Source organism: Pygocentrus nattereri, chromosome 17, assembly GCF_015220715.1.
Source record: "Pygocentrus nattereri isolate fPygNat1 chromosome 17, fPygNat1.pri, whole genome shotgun sequence".
Lineage (NCBI taxonomy): Eukaryota > Metazoa > Chordata > Actinopteri > Characiformes > Serrasalmidae > Pygocentrus > Pygocentrus nattereri.
Window position 1 is genome coordinate 6,541,251 of NC_051227.1, and position 20,492 is coordinate 6,561,742.

At 42.9% G+C, this 20,492-nt stretch overlaps 2 protein-coding genes across 3 annotated transcripts in view; both read right to left on the reverse strand.

The window, feature by feature from the left end:
• Positions 1–1,032: 1,032 nt before the first annotated feature.
• Positions 1,033–12,576, reverse strand: zmp:0000000529 (WD repeat-containing protein 20). The gene is made up of 4 exons (XM_017723402.2): positions 11,726–12,576; positions 9,328–9,510; positions 3,749–5,101; positions 1,033–2,704 (listed from the first exon to the last, which is right to left on the reverse strand). The coding sequence occupies exons 1-4, from the start codon at positions 12,116–12,118 to the stop codon at positions 2,645–2,647; spliced, it is 1,989 nt and encodes a 662-aa protein (XP_017578891.2). The 5' UTR covers positions 12,119–12,576; the 3' UTR covers positions 1,033–2,644.
• Positions 12,577–15,962: 3,386 nt separating this feature from the next.
• The window catches only part of LOC108443018 (mitogen-activated protein kinase kinase kinase kinase 5-like), a 74,037-nt gene continuing 69,507 nt past the window's right edge, over positions 15,963–20,492 (reverse strand). For both annotated transcript variants that reach the window (XM_037546369.1, XM_037546368.1), the window contains exons 30-32: positions 20,082–20,174; positions 18,713–18,839; positions 15,963–18,139 (exon numbers count right to left, since the gene is read on the reverse strand). In XM_037546369.1, coding sequence (XP_037402266.1) covers positions 18,043–18,139; positions 18,713–18,839; positions 20,082–20,174 — 317 coding nt within the window. In that variant the 3' untranslated portion in view covers positions 15,963–18,042. The remainder of the gene's footprint in view (positions 18,140–18,712; positions 18,840–20,081; positions 20,175–20,492) is intronic.

The following is a 20,492-nucleotide window of genomic DNA, read 5'->3' on the forward strand; positions in this document are numbered from 1 at the left end:
AAAACTAAAGCTATAGAAAAGGAAGAGACACTGATAGGATTTAAGAGTTTTAATAACAGATTTCCATATACAAACTTGATATTGTGATGTCATTTGCCACTTCACCGTCTCAGGCATTACTGTGTAACCGTGTTAAATGCACACATACTCCGAAATAAAAACACATGCTATGGAAGTTCTGTGAACCGCTTAAAAAGAAAAGGGAACTGGGGCCTTCTCCCGCCGTGCGTCGGAATATCTGCTGTTGTTCTTGCAGCGTTCAATGAGGAAAGAGTGTCTTTCAGCAAAGCAGGCAGGAGCTTTCAGTGTAAAGAACTAGATTTAGCCATAAAACTTCCTTTTCTTAAATTATTATTACCATTTTCTTTTGGAAATAGCGTTATTTACTTTCTTGCACTCGACTGTTAGGACACACACGCACTAATGAGAGACACAAGCCCCATTTTCTGGAACACAATCACACTAATTCCTCCCGCCCCACCCCAAAAATGGATGGTCTTTTTGCTCAGGCAGTAGTTTTCAAATCTGCTTATATGCTTAAACACACAACAAGGCTACAACATACACTAAACTCAATTGGTCCGCTGTATCTCCCTATGTTAACGATAAAAGACCGCACTCTTAAGAAAGGTGGTTCTTCAGGAACGATCAGCTCACTTAAATGGTTCTTCGCATGGGGAAATGGTTCTTTAGATGGATGGAGAACAGAGAATAGAACCTTTTGGAAAACAGCACCAAAAAGGGTTCTTCTGTTGTTACAAGCAATGTTGACAATGTTGCTATACAGAACCAACGCATTCTCTATCCTTTTCAAGAACTATTTCACTGTGCATAGAACCATTTATGCATGCTAACGGTTCTCTGAGTATTCATGGTTCTATGTAGAACCACTGTCTTTACTAAGGAACCTTTTTGTTTTTTTTTTTGTTTTTTTGTGTGCAGTGTGACTGCATTGCTACAGCCATAGATAAAAAAAAAATCCCCCCAAAAAAGAACAATTTCTCATTTTATATATATATATATATATATATATATATATATATATATATACCTAAGCATAATAAACAGAAAATACAGGAAAAAAAATTACAAATGACCCAAACCACACACTGTTATCCAGGGGCGAGGACACTGGTCACCACGGGAAACCCCATAGCTTGTCATTTGAGCAGGTAGGAAGGTCAACATGGATATAAAACCAGAGAGAGAGTGCATATCCATTCACTTCAGTAGCTTGGCTTTCCAAAAATAAGAGCAAACATCAGGGAACAAAAATGCCTCTAGGGGGCAGCCTTCACACGAGAGGATTCCAGAGAGAGTCAAACTGGCTAAGGTCTGGCTAAGCTAACACTTCACACGTCTTATTTAACTGCAACGCGGACGGCCGTTTTGGGGGCCGCTTCGTAGCCACGTGGAATTCAGCCTAAAACCATAGGCCTACTACGATTAACACATGGTGAAAAGTTAGCTAGCTAGCTTAGCGATTCCACCTCATGAGGGACCCCTCTGGGCCCAACTAATGGGCCAAGTTCGAACTGTTAAAATGTGCAAAATCTTGCAAGAGGCATAGCAGGTGAGAAGAATGGCGGCCTACTAGATGCTACAATAGTTAGATGTGTTACTCGACTGCGGCGACAGGTATCTCTCGCTCTTTAGCTGTACCTTGGGTTTAGCCAGGCGGTCGTAGGAGAAGGAATAAAATTACCATTTCGTATGTTTCAATACTGGATAGAACGTCGAAGAGAGCTCAGCAACAATTGCAAAAGGTCCCATTTCGCGCCACCTGGAACCTGATAGAACTTTAGCTCATTTTTTTAAACAGGACATCAGCTTTCCTGAGCACATAGCTCTTATTCAAGGTCGAAAACGTCACTCGGAGAGCCCAGCTGTCTGAGGAAATGCACTTAGGCTAACTCTCAATCCAGGCCAGATGCCAGCGCACAGAATGCACTTCAATCAATTCCTGCTTGTTGGCCTCGTCGGCGAAGGGAGCGCTAGAATACGGAAACACAAAGTCTTCGGACTCCCTACGCCTCGCAAACATTCAATGCAACTGTCACTATGTACAATATAGGATCTTCATATATTAATTATTTGAGTTCGTTATTTCGATACATTTAATCCTCTGCCTTTATATTCTGAATATGTACAATATAAATTACTACAGTTTCAATGATAAAATAAATAAATAAGATACATATATGATGGCCGTGGCATTGTGGCTTTTGCAGTGTTTTGTTTTTCTTCTTCTTCTTCACTCTTGTACCGTAGGGGGAGGTGGGGGGAAAAAACATCCGGAAGGAACACGTCAGTCTCCTTGCTGCTCTGCAGTCCGAAGAAAGTAAGAAGGTGGGAGCACAGAAATGGGAGCTGGGAGGTCTATACCTATGTGGGTTGTGCCAAATGTCCTTGTAAATATGCGTTAGTAGTCTTCAGGTAAGCTGCATGTACGTGTTTGAGTATCTGAGTTTGCAGTTATGAGGACAAAACACGCGTCTAGAGTGGAAGAGGTGCACATTTGGGTGTGACAGTGGTAGCACTGCGACAGACCAAACTCCTGGCCTCAAGGTCAGCAAGTCAAACCTGTAAAAACAGGAAAAAGGAAGTGTGGGTGCAGGTGATTGGTGAGAAGCTCCACCGCCGGCTATACCACTGTCCCACTCGGCGAGTTCCCATTTTGTGTTGACAACGGTTGGGAGGAGTGCTGGACAAAACAAGGTGAGAGAGAGATATTAGTTTCCTACAAGGTCACTTAACAGCATCCGTTTTGAAAACTAGCAAGTAAAACAGTCACAAAGTGGCCGGAAACAGTTGCTTTTCCAGATATAACACAGCAGACTTCCAAGGGCATAGCTGATTATTTGTGAATCATGCCTTCAACACATGGCGGTGGTAGTATAAGAAGAGACTGAGGGAGGGGAGAGAATTCTGAGAACTTCAATCAGAACTCTGGGTGGGTTCTGATTGGAGCTGGAAAGATGGACCCACTTTTTTACTGTGGTAGGACTGACTTAGGACTGAGGAATCAGGAGGAGACGGGGTGAGAACTTTGTCATGGGTATGTAGAGGTGGGAATTTATAGGGCGCTAGATTGCAAGGGGGTAGGGTTTCAGGGATGGTCCACTCCCAAAACATCAGTTATTCTACTCCACTGATGACTAGGGGGTGGTATTGGAGCAGTGCTAACTAACCATCCTGCTTTGTGGGCCTTAGTGAACCTTATACCTGCATGCTTCTGCACACAGTGGTCATTAAACAGGTCATTTATCCTCACCTGGAAGAGTAAAGCATTAGCGTACCCATGTTTCTGCAAGTGTGATTTAGTTAAAGAATCAGATTGTGTTTCTGTTTTGATTTCTCAATAATGTTAGCTTCAACTGCAAGCATTTGCAAAAATAGAATAACTGAAGACAGAAACTGCTACACTAAACATTCCTCAATTCCGCCCCCTAAAGGTGTTACTGTGCATGTTAGAAGATTTATCGACCTATGATATGTCTCATGTATTACATTATTTTAGCCTTGTATTTGGAGGAATGAAATGTCAACACTGGTGGCATGCATCCCCCACCCCTCTTTAAATTGAGTCTGCTCAACAGGTAATTACCAAATATTTAACGAGCAGAATTAGGTTGTTAAAAGCAGAGAACAGTGCGGGCAAAAGTGTTGGTAATGTGAAAAGCATTTCTAAAAACGGAACAAATACTCCTTTACCGCTCTTTACAGGGGGCATTATTTGAGGACTCACCGCTTTACCAGGTCGTGCCCAAGTACAGATGAGTCCCTCTTGGCATGCTGTTATGATGCAATCGTCCATGAAGACAAGAACAGTGAGCCTCTCATGGGCAATCTTCTTACACACTAGCGGCTCAAGCAGCGGTACTTCATTCATCCGTGGGCACAGCGTTGTTCCCAGCACCTTTGAGGCATCCAGTCGGTTGCTACGTGGCGCTACATTGATCTTATCGTTGCTCTTGCTAATATTTCCGAGGCTGTGGTAGCGCTTGTGTTCCTTTTCCCCTCCTACGCCTGATTTGTCAGATTTGCGTTCCTGCAGTGACAGTGTCGCAAAGCGTCCGATGCTAAAGGGAGTGGTGCCTCCTCCGCTGCCACTCCCTCCTGTCCCTCCGCTCTCTGTTGCTCCCTGGCCTTTGGAGGTGTTGGCAACAGCAGGGTGAGGGAGGGAGTTGGAACGTGAGAGAGAGCGAGGTAGAGGCAGGGGCAACGTCGGTAGTTGGTGGGGGTTGGAAGGGTGGTGGTGGCCTTCAACCCCTCCGCTTCCGCTCGTGCTGTTCATCCCTCCGCTGACAGAAGGTGGCAAGTTGGGGCCGAACGTGTTTGTGAGGGCACGGGAAAGTGGCAGTCGTGGATACAGAACGTCATCTGTAAGATCCCACAGGCAAAACTGCGTGTCCTGTCCGACAGATCCGAAACGGTACGTCACGGACGGTGTGCCTTTGGAGCTATGGCGAGAGAGGCGCGAGAGCGTGCTGCTAGTGCGCACTCGGCCAAAGTTTTGCGGCCCCTGGTGGAGATCCTCTTCACTGCCGCTTAGTTCCATTGGTTCCTCTTCCTCTAGGCTGGTGGTAAAGGGGTCAAAAGCCACCACATTGACCCATGACTTGTGGCCGTGACCTCGCGCCACCACACGACTTTCTGCAAATGACCAAACAGTAACCAGGTCGTCCTCTCCTCCAGTAGCCAGGTACTTGCCATCCGGGCTCCAGGAAACACAGAGCAGGCCGCCGAAGTAACTCTTCATGACGCCTTGCAGCTCCATTGAGTCGAAATGGAAGACACGGAGGCAGCCGTCCTGGCCCACGCAAGCTACGTGTACGCCATCAGGCGAGAATGCAAACTCGTTCAGCCCGCCCTCTCCCACGGCCCAGCGCAGTAAGGGGTTGCGAGGAGTCTTTGTCTTGCAGGCATACACGGCAAATCCCTCACCCTGCCGGAGCAGTGAATATTGTGGAGCTGTTGTGCCACATGGGTGTTCCACATTGTAGAGGTAGAGGTGGCCACTTGCATGGGAGGCCAGGAACAGGTTCTCTGATTTTGGCAGCCACTTTAGACATGTTACTTTTGTTTTGTCAATTAACCTCTGCAAGGTAAAAGTGGAGATGAGAGAATTCAACATTAGAAATCACACTAACTGATGTTCTGGTGCTGTCCAATCTAACTAATCAACTAATTTACAAGCCCTGACTGTGTTAAAGAGGGTATGCACTAAAATATACAGAGCAGGGGTACTCCAGCATCAGGCCTGAGAACCAATACATTAAGATATTTTACACATTTCAATCCTGTTGCCAATCTTTGTTAGTTCATCCCCTTATCGTGCAACTACAAAAACAGCTAGGGTGGCATAGATGCACAGGTTGGAGGGATCATCTCCACAGGACTTCTAAGTGCCTAAACTTGCTTGGAGATGAACTTCACTTACAAAGCCTGTTCCTTGAATTCCCTACTTCCGCACTGTCCCAAAACAACTGGGTCCATGTTACAGAAAAATTATAACTCTAAAAACATACCTGTTTGCTCACTATGACAACTTCAGTTTGGATCAATTTTAGGACAGAAGCTATTAAAGAATACCTCTTCTCTTTGTTATTATATTCTGTCTCCAGATAAAACAGTACTACAGAAGCATCCTAACATAAATAGCGTCCTAACCTTAGGATGAACTTGTTTTAACAACTGGTCATTCTACTGGGGAAACTGATGAATAGTGACTCCTTATTAAACATCATGGGTGCAGTCACAGTGTTCAGATTTTTTTTCTGTCTTTTACTGCTTTGAAACAGTAGCTGTCTATATAACTTTTTTTTTTTTCTTCAACGTTTTGATTCTTTGTTAACTACTCAGGCTGTGCATAGTCAGCAGCGACCTCGATTGAGTAGCTCAGAATTTCCTAAATTGTGGAGATAAAATGCTGCAAGATGAGATGTAGTTCTGAAAATAAGAGGCCTTACACCAAACGACTTCACTGTCGCAGACAAATTTGCAAAGTCAGAATAAAATCATGAGGGTCTTGCTAGAGTTGTGTCGCGCCTGCATCATCTCAACCGTTTAGTGTGAGGTGGTCAGGATGGTTGTCTTAAGTCAGTCATTTCTCTTCTCGATGCTGCGACAAAAACCGCCTTTAATATTATTGCAAATTTTAAGTCTTGCTTTATGTAAATATTGACGTGCCATGGGCGAGTGAACAGGCAAGCCCATGTGCGTGGCACTAGAGAGAGACCAATAGTGCTAAATTAACAATTTTGAATTGCTGCCTGTTTTGTTGATGTGTAAATCTTTAAGTTAAATAAAAAAGTAACTGCAAATTTTTACAGGTGAATAAAAAAATGATGGGTGCTGATCTGCCTGAATATACAGAGAATATGGCTGAGCCCCAGATCTTTACACACATTAGCTGAGCATGTTCTAATTGGACCACTACAGAGTGGAGAAGGAAAAGGGTTCCTCTGCTTGTAAATTTCCACCAGGTACATGGGAAATACTCTTAGATCTAGTTGCAGACCTGCAAAGAGTGACCCTGCAAGGTCCCCAGTCTTTGCAAAATCATAGTCTGTGACTAAAAACTATGTCACTGTCTTTAGATGTGAGAGGGTGTCAGACTTTAGTCTTTCAAAGTCTTCTAGTGTAGGACTAAAGCCAGGATGTTTCTGTAATATGGCCCCAGTGCTTAGAGTTCACAATAGGGAAAGTACTAAAATGTGCAGTGCTTAGGTACCAAGGTGGATCAATACATCACACCAGAAAAAAGAAAGCCGAATTCTGTCCCAAGGCTACCAACTTTTATACAAGTTAGCTGGAAGTCCAATTTTTCACACATTTGCTCCTTGTGTTAGGACACCTGTGTAACCTTAACAAAAACCTGTAATGTGCAAACCTACTCTCAAGATGGAAGAGGTAAGAAGTCAAATGATGCTATTGCAAAGACAGGTGCAAAGACTTTATGATGAAAGACTGCCCAGTGGAGGTTTTTTTCTGATTTGATCAGCATTCAGTCTGAGGAATAAGCACAAGCATTTGGATTCACAATGACGCAAAGATAATGAGAACAAAATGCTAATGGAAGGAAAAAGTGTGCCGGCACTCAAAGGTCAAAAGTACTAGTAATAGCTGTAAACCGTAAGTGCTGTAAGAAGAAGAGATTTAGGACGAACATCGATAATTCGGAGACGAGTGGAATTACTTGAGTTTAAGATCACTCCAACTGGTTTCCTGATGCGTTTAAACTGCAGTGAGAAATTGACAAACACTAAAAAGCGATGAAGTTGAAGTCAGTTTCTCGTTCACCACCTTAACTGGTGCAGCAGTTATACTCTGGCACCTCAGGGACCATTTAAGGTGGAACGGGAAATATCAAACAAAAGAAGCTGGCGAATGAGAAGCAACTTCAGCCTTGTGAAGAGTCGACCGTTTAGACATTTCACAAGAAACTGTGCTACTTTTGTGGAAAACTTTCCTGCTGGAGATGCGAGAAAAGCAGCTATAGCTGAGCTAAAGCTTAAAGCACAGCAAAGCAAGTCTGCATATTCATTTACATTATATCTTCAGTCTATTCTAGTTCATCAGCACATACTGAAACAAATTTATGGCCAAGATCGTAAAAAAAATGTTGTGGCTCCCGTGATGGTTAAATTTGTGTTGAATGGACAAAATGGTTCTTCATGTTTGGGTTGTGACCCCTGAACCAAACCTAAGCCTAAAACATCAAACCCTAACCCTCATCCTGGTTCTAAATCAAACCCTGCTGCTAATCCTATGGGTGAGCTTCACCAGATGGGGCCATCTAAATAAAAGTGTGTCCAAATTTCACTGTTACTGCATTATGCTGTTGAGCTTGGGGTTAAACAACTTTGGCTTTTTTCTGCTCAATATTGCGATTATAGTTTAAACTGCGAATGTTTTCTATTGGCTAAGGAGACCAGCACATACTTTATTCAGCTTGACGCTTGAAAGCCTAACACTGCACTCCGGCCTGCCAGTTATTTGTGGTTGTGATGTCACAGCACACAAATGTTTACTTGCTTCTGATTTGTGAAATTCATCTAAAAGCAGTTCACAGGCTGTAGTTGAGTTAAATTTCCCCACTTAAAACTGGCGTAGTATCAACATTCACACTTATAAAGGTGGTTCTTCAAGGGTTCTTTAGAAAAGAAAATGGTTTTATATAGAACCCTGAACACTCGGAAAAAAACCTTTGCATGATTAAACGGTTCTTTACATGGTGAAATCGTTCTTCAGATGACTGGAGAATGTGTGTATATGGCTCTATTTAGTTATTTTGTTGTTACAAGCTTGACATTGTAATAATAGAAGAACCTTTTCTGGTACTATACTCTTTTCATCTCCATCAATCTGAAGAACCATTTCACCATGCAAAGAACCATTAATCATGCAAAAGGTTCTTTGAGTGTTCATAGTTCTTTATAGAACCATATTCTCTACAAAGGAACCCCTGAAGAACCAACTTTAAGAGCACTGTTGATAACAGACTATAAATCTATTGCCATTTGAGAATTGCACTCTTTCAAACTGCGATTTCGATATGAAGGCGATTAACCTTTCAGCCCTAGTAAGCTCCATATGTCATTATGAATAGGAACCATGTTATCTAGTCCACATTAGCTTCACCATATTTTGAGTGAAGCACTCCTGTGAGTCCTGCACATCTCTTCAAAGGAAGCGCAGATGAGACTACACTGGAGGAAGATCCTAGGAAAGGAATGCACATTCAGCTCCACGTTCACTTAAGCTGATAATTGAATCAGATAATCTCAAGTCAAGCAAGCAAAAGTTAACAAGCACTCATCTTCTCTCATCACGTCCCCCAAAACCTAATTGGGGGCATAACACGTCTTAACAGACTCGCCGACTCCACAGGGGCTTTATTAGAGCTCCAGCATTCAGAGGAAAACTTCCTGAGTTAATGTTCCTGTGTTCCTCAGTAATCAATTATAACTCCCCAAAGACCAGAAAGAGCAGCTTCTGCCTTTATTCTAACACCACCTACATACAGTCGTACACAAAGCTTTGGGCGCCCCTGGTTAAAAGACATGTTCTATTGGTTTTGTAAGTGAAAAGAAGTTGAAACATCCTCTACAGAACACACTTCTGCACATTCTGTCACGTTACCCATTCAGCATGCAGTGTGTTAATACACCGATACACAAGGCATATCGCATTCGCAATATGTACCAATGTGTTGTCCATCCTATTATAACACATGGACAACTACAACTATGCACAACAAAGTCTCTTAAATTAGATTTTTCCTACTATAGAACATTTTTCTGGTTTACACCTTAAACTCACCTCCTCGTTGAAGAGCTTGCTGGTCTCCTTCTTGATGGGGTCCAGGTATTGCACCTGGCCGGCGGAGAAGCCCACGATGAGAGCCACGCTGTCTGCTGTGGCCGAATACTGGTTGAAGTCATGGCAGGTGGGTTGCGTCCCCTTATATATGCGCTTATCTATAGGCTTACTAAGGTCCACTGCCTACAGAGAGAGAGAGAGATCAGATATGAGGTAAACACAGCACCCTATAGATATTTTATAGAGAAACAGAGAGTCAAGATTGTTCACAGTGGTGGTGATAGGAACCAGACATCCACCTCCAAGTTATGACAAGAAATAATTATGAATACACCGCCTGATGTCTGAGATGCTGATTCCCCATAGTTTTGATAAGATTTCAGCCGTAAGCTCCATTCATGGAGGAGGGATACATAATATGCAGGGTGTTGTGAGGCAAAATAGTCCCCAAAGAAAACATATTTCAGATTTTCCACTATTTTCCATCATCAACATTCCATATAAACTCGGGAGAGAATTTCTTTGCATGCTTTAGTGTTTGAGTGATTCAGAGTGGGTTTGGTGTGAAATGGTTCAGATGTCTTCACAGTGGTGGTGATGGGAACCAGACGTCGTCATGACTACAACACAGATATAGACATTTTATTTACTATCAAGAACCACCAGAGAACCTACACGAGTCTCCTGAGTTTTTACATGTTTATATGATGGTCAATTTGAGGCAAATGTGTAGAAATCAGTTTACTTTTGGGACTATTTTGCCTCACGACCTAAACGCTTCATGCCGCAACTTTCTGTGAGGAAGCTTTTAGAGGTGGACGTCTGGTTCCTATCACCACCATTCCACACCAAATCACTGTTTACATCTCAGCCACTGAGTTTGGCAGAGATTTTGATCTTTTAACTGTCATCACACAGCAGCCTGACGACACCCTCTCCCTTATTGATGTTCTGCCTGCAAATCACGATGACTGGACTCGAGGACGGTCATTTACACCCCCTGGTTGCTATTCAACCCCAAACCCTGACCATTTGCCTCATCATTTTTCCATGTAATACTGGTTATATAAAGTAAACTATCCATCATTTCCAACTGCCCACTGTCCACTACTATTATTGTGTGCTGCCAATTTCAGCTTCATGAGATATATTTGTACAACGCATGACTTTACTGACCAGACGACTTGCACTGAGAAACAGAGGACTCTTGTTCAGCTGTGTGACTGAAACCACACGTCTATTTCACTATTGATGATTAGCTGTTTCACACAACTAAATTGTCCAAGTTAAACGACAGAGACACGATTTTGAAAATAGCAGCGGTCTACTACTGATAAACAACTGTAATGTAGGCTAAGTGGACTGGCATCTTAGCATGATGGCTTCCTTGCATCGCAAGCGCAAATTTACCAACATTATCAGGTTTTATCGTGATGAGTGAAGACTTTTTACACACAAAGAAAAAAACCCAGTTATCTGTCGGAGACGCGTCTGTTCGAAGAACAGCTAGACTATGTTAAAATAAGCTGGCTAGGCGAAGCTAACGCTGCTAAAGTTAAGTGGTTAACGGGCTAAGCTAGTCTTAGCCATCACACATCGTAATTTCGTGTCTTTTTAAGGCTGTGGAGAAGAACGTGTAACTCGTGCGAGCGAAATAATAGTCGTTAAAATGTGTATCGTCAGTTCTTTATGTTTGGTGTGTGAGAGAGAGTTAGTTAGCAGTGGAGCTAACTGTCCTGAAGGTAAGCTAACTGTAATGACCGGCTAAGCTAACGCAGCTAGGCTAACTTCCCTGGGTTCGTTTTCCGAGGCTTGGTCAGTCTAGAGCTCAACATTCAGGAGTTTCAGGAAGCTGGGAATGCAGTGAAATATCTTTTATATATCTTATGTGAGTATTTTATGTCTCTGTAGAGCTAAAATATCAAAATTAGATTGTGTTTTGAACCCACACGGCTGCAATTTTGAGTCTACAAGTGCATTTCTAAGTAACAGGCACCATTTTATTGGAGACTTCCAGATCACTGAAAACTGCTAAGGGATTTATTCGATAAAAACACAAACTTTTGGAAGTTAAGGGAGTCGGTTGGGTAGCACTATCACCACGCATCACATTACTGACGAAGCTGAAGTCAGCTTCCTTTGTCGCCAGCTTCTTGCTCGAATTTTGCCGTTCCACCTTAAATAGTGCCGCATTTATTATTATAACGCCTCAGGAGTCTGAATGGCGAGACGCACCATTTAAGGTGGAACGGGAAAATTTGAACCGGCCAACTGGAAGCGGAGTTCATTTGTCCGTGTAGACTTATTTATTATTACTTAAAAATATCAAAAGTACTTCATAAGGGCGTTAGCGTTGCACACGCGTGTCTAAGTGCTTTCCCACCCCGTCCATCCACACCTTTTTGATGTTGGTGTAGGTGTAGAAGTAAAGTTCCCTGCCGATGTTGAAGCACACTCGCTCGGACTCCTCGCTCGGGTCCTCCGGCTGGAGCTTGACCATGGATACCCGCACTGGAGGCAGGAAGCCGCCCGGAGATGAGCTTCCTCCGGCCCCGGCCCCGGCCCCGGTCCCGACTCCGGCTCCGGCCCCGGGGCCCTGCACCAGCCCCACGCCGCCCACCGAGCCCGGGGCGCCCGGGGCTGCCGCCGAGCCTGCCGCTGCGGGCCCCCGCGGCAGTCCGCCTCTCTGCTGGGAGTCGGACAGCGTCAGCAGTTTGTAGAAGCCCTCTCGGGTCCTGAACTGGGACTTGATCTCATTGATATCCTTCAGAGCGCCTCCATCGCCGGCCATCTTTAGCGCAGGGAGACGCCGACTGCCCGACCTGGAAACAGTGGAGGAGCGGAGAGACTACTGCCAAGAGCCGAGCATGAGAGGGCGGGAGGCGGATGCGACAGGCGCGGAGAGCCGCAGCCGGACGCATTTGGGTCGCGGTCGGTGGAGGAGCTGCCCGAGGTTAAGAGCTATAATAGCAAAGGTAAAAAAAAAAGACCAGCAGAATCGCTGCCGTTCATTCCCCCAGCAGCGTGAGCAGATCCGGCCCTAACGCAGCCATGATGTCATGTGCGTGCGTGCGTGTGTGTGTGTGTATGTGAGTGAGATACACCCTACCCAAACCACCATTCAGAACGAGGAGGAGCTGCACCCTGATCCGCATCACCAGGGAGGTCCAGAACCTGCTCCTGGAGGTCTGTCTTTCTCCGTGTCCTGGAGATCCCGAAGATCTACCTAGCAATGGATAGTCTACATCCACCCCCCCCTGTGAAAGTACTTACAGTTCACACCAAAAGTTTACATACTCCAAGGCGAAGGACACTCAAAAATTTCGCGCTCCGCAAATTTCATTACCATGCATTTCTGCATTTTTGCATTTCTACAGTCCGTTAAAAGAAGGGATGATTGATAGGCCTACATGGTGATCCTGAGTCCACTCAGAGGCCTACATGGTGATCCTGAGTCCACTCAGAGGCCTACATGCTGATCCTGAATCCACCCATAGGCCTACATGCTGATCCTGAGTCCACCCATAGGCCTACATGCTGATCCTGAGTCCACCCATAGGCCTACATGCTGATCCTGAGTCCACCCATAGGCCTACATGCTGATCCTGAGTCCACCCATAGGCCTACATGCTGATCCTGAGTCCACCCATAGGCCTACATGCTGATTCTGAGTCCACATACATACTTGGAATCCTGTAGTTGTTAGTGTAAATAAGTTCAGTGCACCTTAACAGCCAAACCATCAAAATCTAGCTTATTTTAATGAAGTGCATTAGGTAGCTATTGACAGAGGTTTTGAATAAATATTCCCTTAATCACTAATCAAATAGATTAGATATTGTAATCAATTACCAAATAGGTAGTATCGTCTAACAGAGAATATTAATTCTCTTACAAAGGGTCGGCCCTAGTCTGTCTGCATAGGAGATTCTAGACACTGGAAAGCCACTGGGTTCACAGACAGGCCTGTGTGTACTTACTGACCCAGTGTTATTAGTGTAAGTGTATAGCCAGTGTTAGAATATTTAGTTTTTATTTATAATATTATGTTGGAGGCCAGGGGTGGATTGAGTAGCATTGCAGTGAAGAAGAGCATGTCAAAGAGGCACATTTGTACAGCTGTAAGTAAAGTATGTTTCATAGTTTTGATCTCTCACATTTGTCTCTTTTAGCAGCAGTCTCCATAGCCCACTCCCAGCAGGAACCACATCTGAGGAGCCCACGTTTCATGTTGTCATACTCTTTGGCTGGTTTAGCTGTTGTTTAATATCCTCTAATGCCAAACATACACTGTGTTATATTAGAAATGTGAAATGCAGCCTTAATTGTCTACGGACAATTATCAATAAATCTGTTTCATTCAAAATAACACTGAGTACTGAGCAAACACAATGAGAAACTGAGCTAAAGCAGCTCGGCTAACCACACTGTACACTGAATAGTAGGACCTAGTCTCGCTACAGCCTGCTTTACAGAGAGAGTTTAAAAAATCAATGTGTAAATGTTTGTGTCTCACATTTCTGTTCAGTCAAACAGAGCAAAATCGATATACACAGAAGTCTGCAGAGGCCATGAGGTAGTTATAGTTTTCTGTAATGTTATGTTGAGGTGACGAGTTAACTATCTTGTCATCTCAAGATAACAACTTTTGTGATCACAACTACTTCATTCTAAGTATGTATGATATCTGGCTCAGTATCAGTGAGTTAATTATCTTGTGATCTCATGATAATAACTTGCTATCTTGATCACAACTACATCATTCTTAGTATGTGTGGTATCTGACTCGGTATCAGTGAGTTGATTATCTTGTGATCATAAGATAAAGTTAATTATCTTGTGATCTCAATCATGCAGTGCAGTGGGGTCACCGGGAGCGGATTAAACCTGATTGTTGAGACATATAAGCCTCAATGTAGTGTACAAGTCCAATAATATTCAAATGTGTTGTATAAACCAAGCAAAGTAGTTTATTTATTTGTAAACATAGACAAAATCCTTCTTTTGTTATTTTTGTTGTGGCGTAGAATGGTTGCGCTTTCTCTTGTCCCAGTGAGCTGAATGAACTCAAATATGTCGTTCAGCCACCCCAACTTGAGCTGGAGCGTTATTTTTGTGTTATATGCTTACAGACTTACATACTTTGCATTACGTATTTTTTTGATTGTCGTGTTTTCAGTAGGACTGAATTCAGTGCAACTATGACATCACAGTATGACCTAGCAGAGGGATTTTGCCTGCTTGTCTTTTTTTTAAATAAATGCAAGGTTTCGATTTGATTTATACCTTATAGTTTTAATAGCATTATGTACATGTACACTATTTTAAGACATTCAATCAGGGTTCCCTTCAATTTGACCCCATTCAGTGTTCAGCGTCTCTAAATAAATTATCTTTTTTTTTTTGGTTCATATTTTATGACTTTCCTGATTTGATGGGGACGACTGGCTGATTGTAAAATGAACATAATGATGGTTTCAGTGTCCTGGTCACATTTCTTATGGTGTTCTTTAGGGTCAGTTTGTCCTTAGTCTGTTTTAGCTCATAATATATGAGGTCAACACTGTTTTGATTTAGGGTTTTAGATGATATTGAGCTCACTAAACATACAATTTTATAATCTTCAAAAGATTATAAATAAAATATATATAGCCTATATATATTAGTTCAGACCATATGGTGGAGGGAAAACAGAATTCCCACTAGAACTTTGATATTTCCCAGAAGTTCAAACTGGCCCCAAGTATAAATGAATGATGTTGTAAATTTAAGGATAATAGGATTAAGAAACCTTGAGTTACATGCTTGAAATGATGGCTCTTCAAGAATTCTTCAAGAAAGTAGTTCCAAAAAGAACCATGAACATTCAAAGAACCCTTTTCATGATTCAAGGGTTTTTTGCAGACTGATGGAGAATGTGCTGTAGATGGTTCCATAAAGAACCTTTAGTAAAAGGTTCTTTATAGCAGCGTAAATGTATTATTACCATTGTTCCATGTAGAACCACAAACACTCAAATAACCCTTTGCATGATTATAGGATGCTTTGCATTGTGAAAGTGTTCTTCAGATTGATAGAGAATGTGATATAGATGGTTCTATGTAGCACCTTTTAGAAAAAGAGCCCTATATAACTGGCAAATGGGTTCTACCATTGCTATAAGCTTGACATCCTAATAATAGAAGAACCCTTTTTGGTACTATATAGAACCAACTGTAGCACATTCGTAAGAACCCTTTCATTATACAAAGAAGTCTTTAATCATGCAAAGGGTTTTTTAGTATTTATGATTCTATATAGAACCATTTTCTTCACTAAATAACCCTTGAAAAAACATCTATTTTTAAAGTGTAACAATACAAGAAACCTTTTCAAAAAGTTTCTAAATAGAAGCATCTACAGCACATCCTCCATCAGTCTGAAGAACACTTTCATGATGCAAAGAACCCTTTAATTATGCAAAAGGTTCTTTGAATGTTCATGGTTCTGTATAGAACCATTTTCTTTACTAAAGAAATTTTGAAGAACTATCATTTTTAATAGTGTAGACTTATACAGCTCAGATACGCAGCAGATGCGTGTGTACACCACCAATTTGTACTCTCAAAGGTTCTGAAAAAACTGAGGACTGTAAAGAGAATGTACAACACAAGTTTATTATCATTATAACACAACATCGGCCTAGAGTTTTATCTCAGGAAATTTGCAGCCAGAACTCACTGATGGCTCCCTTGATTAAACTTAAGTTAACGCCTTAATTTGACTCAGAAAAGCAGGCCGGTGTTTTCATGTTTCCCGTCACAGGGGCACAGAGATTCTTCAGCACAGGATGGACTCATTTCTACAGATTCAGACATTGTGTGGGATTCCTGAGCAGCATTCAATGTGGAAAGGCATGGTCGCCATCATAACCAACCATTAAGTTCCTTCATGGTGGGTGCAGAGATGCTTTCAGCTGGAGCAACAGTTCTGCTCCTCTGGACGGTGTGTGCACACTTTTTCCCCATTACCACAAATTGGTCATTTAGCCAAGACGGAAGTGGTCTCAGGTCTGGTGTCAGAAGTGGGATTCTTTAAGGCCAGAGTGCAGCAATCAAGCATTCTGCAATGAACACCAACATTCTAAAGTTTGCAGGACAGAAAAGAGCACACAAAACCAAATGACCTAGAATTAGAACATTTTTGGTCAGGTGTCCACAATTCTGGTCAAGGAGGGCCACATTTTGTAGATTTACCTGCTCAAACACCCCTAAATACAGTGACCTGTTAATTGCAAGGTTAGATGGGAGTGTTTGAGTAGAGGAACTACCAAACTGTGCTGGGCACTGGCCCTCCAGGACCAACCCTACTTCTTGGAGATCTGCTTTCCTGCACCAACCTACATCTAACATGCTGCCAACCCCTCCCTCAACGCTGAGTGCATTTACATGCACTTAATAATCTGATAACAGCAGAAAATCATTGACAGTAGTCTGATCAACGCATTAGCATGCACTTGAGTAATCAGATAATGGGGAAACTCCAGGTCTACAGACAGTCAGACAGTAATTGGATTTCTGCTGTGCATCCAGCCAGTAAACTCACAGAAGACGACGTGATGTGAACACAATGTAAAACCCGATCTTCATGCAGTGGCTTTTTTTAAACATCATACCACTTTACTAAAAATATGAACATACATCATCTAGAAGATGAAGAATATAAAAATCCTTCATTTCGTCAAGCATGCAGTCGGTTTCACTGTCACTCCATCAGTGTTTTGCTGCGTCTCGCGGCACCGCTGCTCGCTTATTTCCGGTACGGCGGTCTTTTTTCACACATGCGCAGCCTGAGGGAAACGAAAGAAATCAGAAAGAGTCCACACGCACTTAGAAATCATTTTACTAAGCTAAAATCCAGCCTCTTTATCAGATTTCTAGACCTTATGCTGGTTTAAGAAATCAGAGTGTGCTGTTTTCATGACCGTTTGAATAATCAGATAACTGCAGAAATCCAGTTATGATTGATCGGATTTCTGCAGTGATGAATCCAACCACTCAAGAACTTCTGAAGAAGGTAACTAGCTGGTGCAGGTGTGGTTGGAACTAGAGTTCACAGGAAGGTGGATCTCCAGGACCGGGGTTGGTCACTACTGTTCTAAGTTCTGTTTGTCTGGTCGGGGAGCTCTTGATTTTCTTTTGTACTTGGGCTAGAATTAACTTTTAATACTTGTTAGTTACGCTAGCTCCACAGCTAAAGAACCAAACATTGAAAACCAGACATACTTGGCTGATCGACTGCATTTGGAGGGACGGGAAAAGTGTGCATTTTCCGCAAAACTCTTCTTAAACAATCCCTAGGCCTATTTCCAATGGTAAGGTTATGCTAACGTCTAATTAGCACCAACAAGACGGGAACGTTTTGATGACCTGGTCCCTGAAGATCTGGAATGTTCTCTTCTCCAGCCAGTGATGGCTTTGGCTCGAGCGCACGGATAGGAATATCTCAATACTGTAGATGCACAGACTTGCAAAGTCCGAGCAGAAGTGAAATGGAAGAAGAGCGTGCACACACAAACACACATGCAGAGGTGTGTGTGTCAGTGGAGGCGTCAGAAATGTCCGGTGTTTTCGGTGCACGCACAGCGGTCAACTTTCTGATGTCAGTGTCCACATCTTGATTTATAGATAAAAGGCTGCTTGGGCGAGATGAGAAAATGGGGCGGGCGGGGTGTACTCAGGGCATGAGTACGAAGTTCTCCGCAATCTCCAGGATGTACAGATTACACATTCCAGACTGGTCTTCACACTGACGCGTCTCCAGGACCACCATCCTGTCAGGACAGAACAGAGGAGGTGAGGGTACACATCTTTTCTAGCCAAAAATTCACAACCCCTACAACGTATAAGCTCTTTAAAAGTAGCAGTCCAGTCTTTTAAGTGTGGGTATGTCCATAGCATATGCCCCACCCACTCTCCGCCCACTTTACTCTGATAGGCTGCGCCCTGAGGCCTAGTTTTGATAAATGACAATGATTTCCATGGTAAATAAAAGCCCTGCCCATTTGCACTAAATATATGAGTGTTTAAGCTGGACTGCTTATTTAAATGAAGTGCAGTACAGCACAGCCAATCAGAACAGCTCATTAGCACAGAATAGTCTTAAAGGCACAGTAAAAAGGACTGCCTGTTTATTTTGTAAGCGATAAAGAGAGGTTGGAAAACGATGTCAAGTGAAGCTCCGAGGGGAACATTAAAATAAAAAAGTAATGTAGGGTAGTGGCCCTTTAATGGTATACAGGACTTTGCTGTGGTGAAAGTCAATGTATTTAACTGTTTTATAAATAACGTTGACCTGATTTGAATGTTTTAAATGTTTGTGTGTGTGTGTGTGTGTGTGTGTGTACCTGTCTGAGCCAATGAGGCGGAATGTTTTCCTGTGGTCCGTGATCTCCTGCAGAATTTCTGATAAAACTTCTCCTCTCCTCTGCCAGCCATGTTTCCATATTGCCAACAGTGTTTCCTCAAAATAGACTAAACAGTGAGTGTGAGACAGAAAGACAGACAGAGAGAGAGAGAGAGAAAGAGACAGAAAGACAGACAAAGAGAGAGTGAGAGATTTATTAAATGCAACAGTAAAACTGAGTTTGGAGAGTTATCAGGTGCACACCTCATATTATTGAGTGCTCACCACATAGCATCGGGTGCACACCAGATAGTATCTGGTGCTCACCACATAGTATCAGGTGCACACCTGATAATATTTGATGCTCACCTGACAATATCTGGGGCTTATCTGATAGGGTGCAGATGGGTGCTCTACTGATAGTATCTAGTGTGCAACACATAGTATCGGGTGCACACCAGATAGTAACGGGTGCTCGCCATATAGCATCGGGTGCTCGCCACATAGTATCGGTGTGCACCAGATAGTATCTGGTGCTTACCACATAGTATCAGGTGCACACCTGATAATATTTGATGCTCACCTGACAATATCTGGTGCTCATCTGATAGGGTGCAGATGGGTGCTCTCCTGATAGTATCTGGTGCTCACCATATTGTATTGGGTGCACACCTGATAGTATCAAGTGCACACTTAATGGTATCTGGTGCTCACCACATAGTAATGGGTGCACACCTGATTGTATCTGGTCCTCACCACGTAGTATTGGGTGCACACCTGATAATATTTGATGCTCAACTGACAATATCTGGTGCTCATCTGATAGCATTGGGTGCTCACCACATAGTGTTAGTAATCAAATGTAATGATATTGATATCAAAAATTGAATCCCCTTTAAGTAGAGCGCTCAGGTTATTCAAACGTTTCTAATTATGCACCCGACATTTCAGACATATGCATTTTTATTATATATGATCTGTACACGGCCTTTGTACATGCAGCACACTGTACAGTCTGTGTTGTGGATGTGACCAGTGCAACAAAGTGGACATTTCTAAAAGTGAAATACTCTCAATAACTCAGTGCATGTAAAAGTAATGTGTGAACTCAAAGAGTAACAGACCATCAAAGCAACACTCATGGATAATAATCCCTGTGCTGAAGTGCCCCAACCTTGCCTGAACAGCCCACAGGACATTTCTGTCCATCTTTCGTGTGGCACAGGTGTACATCGTAAATAATGTACAGTGCTCAGCCACTCAAACAGCTGCTTTAGCCTAATATGTAATATAATTATTGTAATAACGTAATAGAAAACCAAATTATAGAAAAATTACAAAAACCCCAGGCTTGTGCCGCCATCTCTTACCTACTGCGTCCACTTCTAGAGTGAAGCTGATCTCCGTATGCACTTTCCTGTGACTCTTTACTGCCCCCTCCAGGTTCACCAAGTGTGCTGTATCTGTTAACACACCCACACAGTCAGGAGACTTCACTGGGTAAGGTCAAAGCCTCCAGCATGTCAACAGCTATTAAAATGACCCTCCCTGGCCACTTTATCAGAAACCCCTCCCTTAGAGCTCAATCTTGTGTTGACTTAAGCCACAGAGCTCCTGACCACAGAGCTGCTCTTGGCTGGATGTAATTGTAATACTGACTGTAATTGTAAAACTGTATAGAAGATAGTCTTTAATTGTACACCTGTTTAGTGGAAGTACAAGGTAGGTGTTTCTTATAAAGTGGCCAGTTAGTGGAAGCACAAGGTGGGTGTTTCTATTGA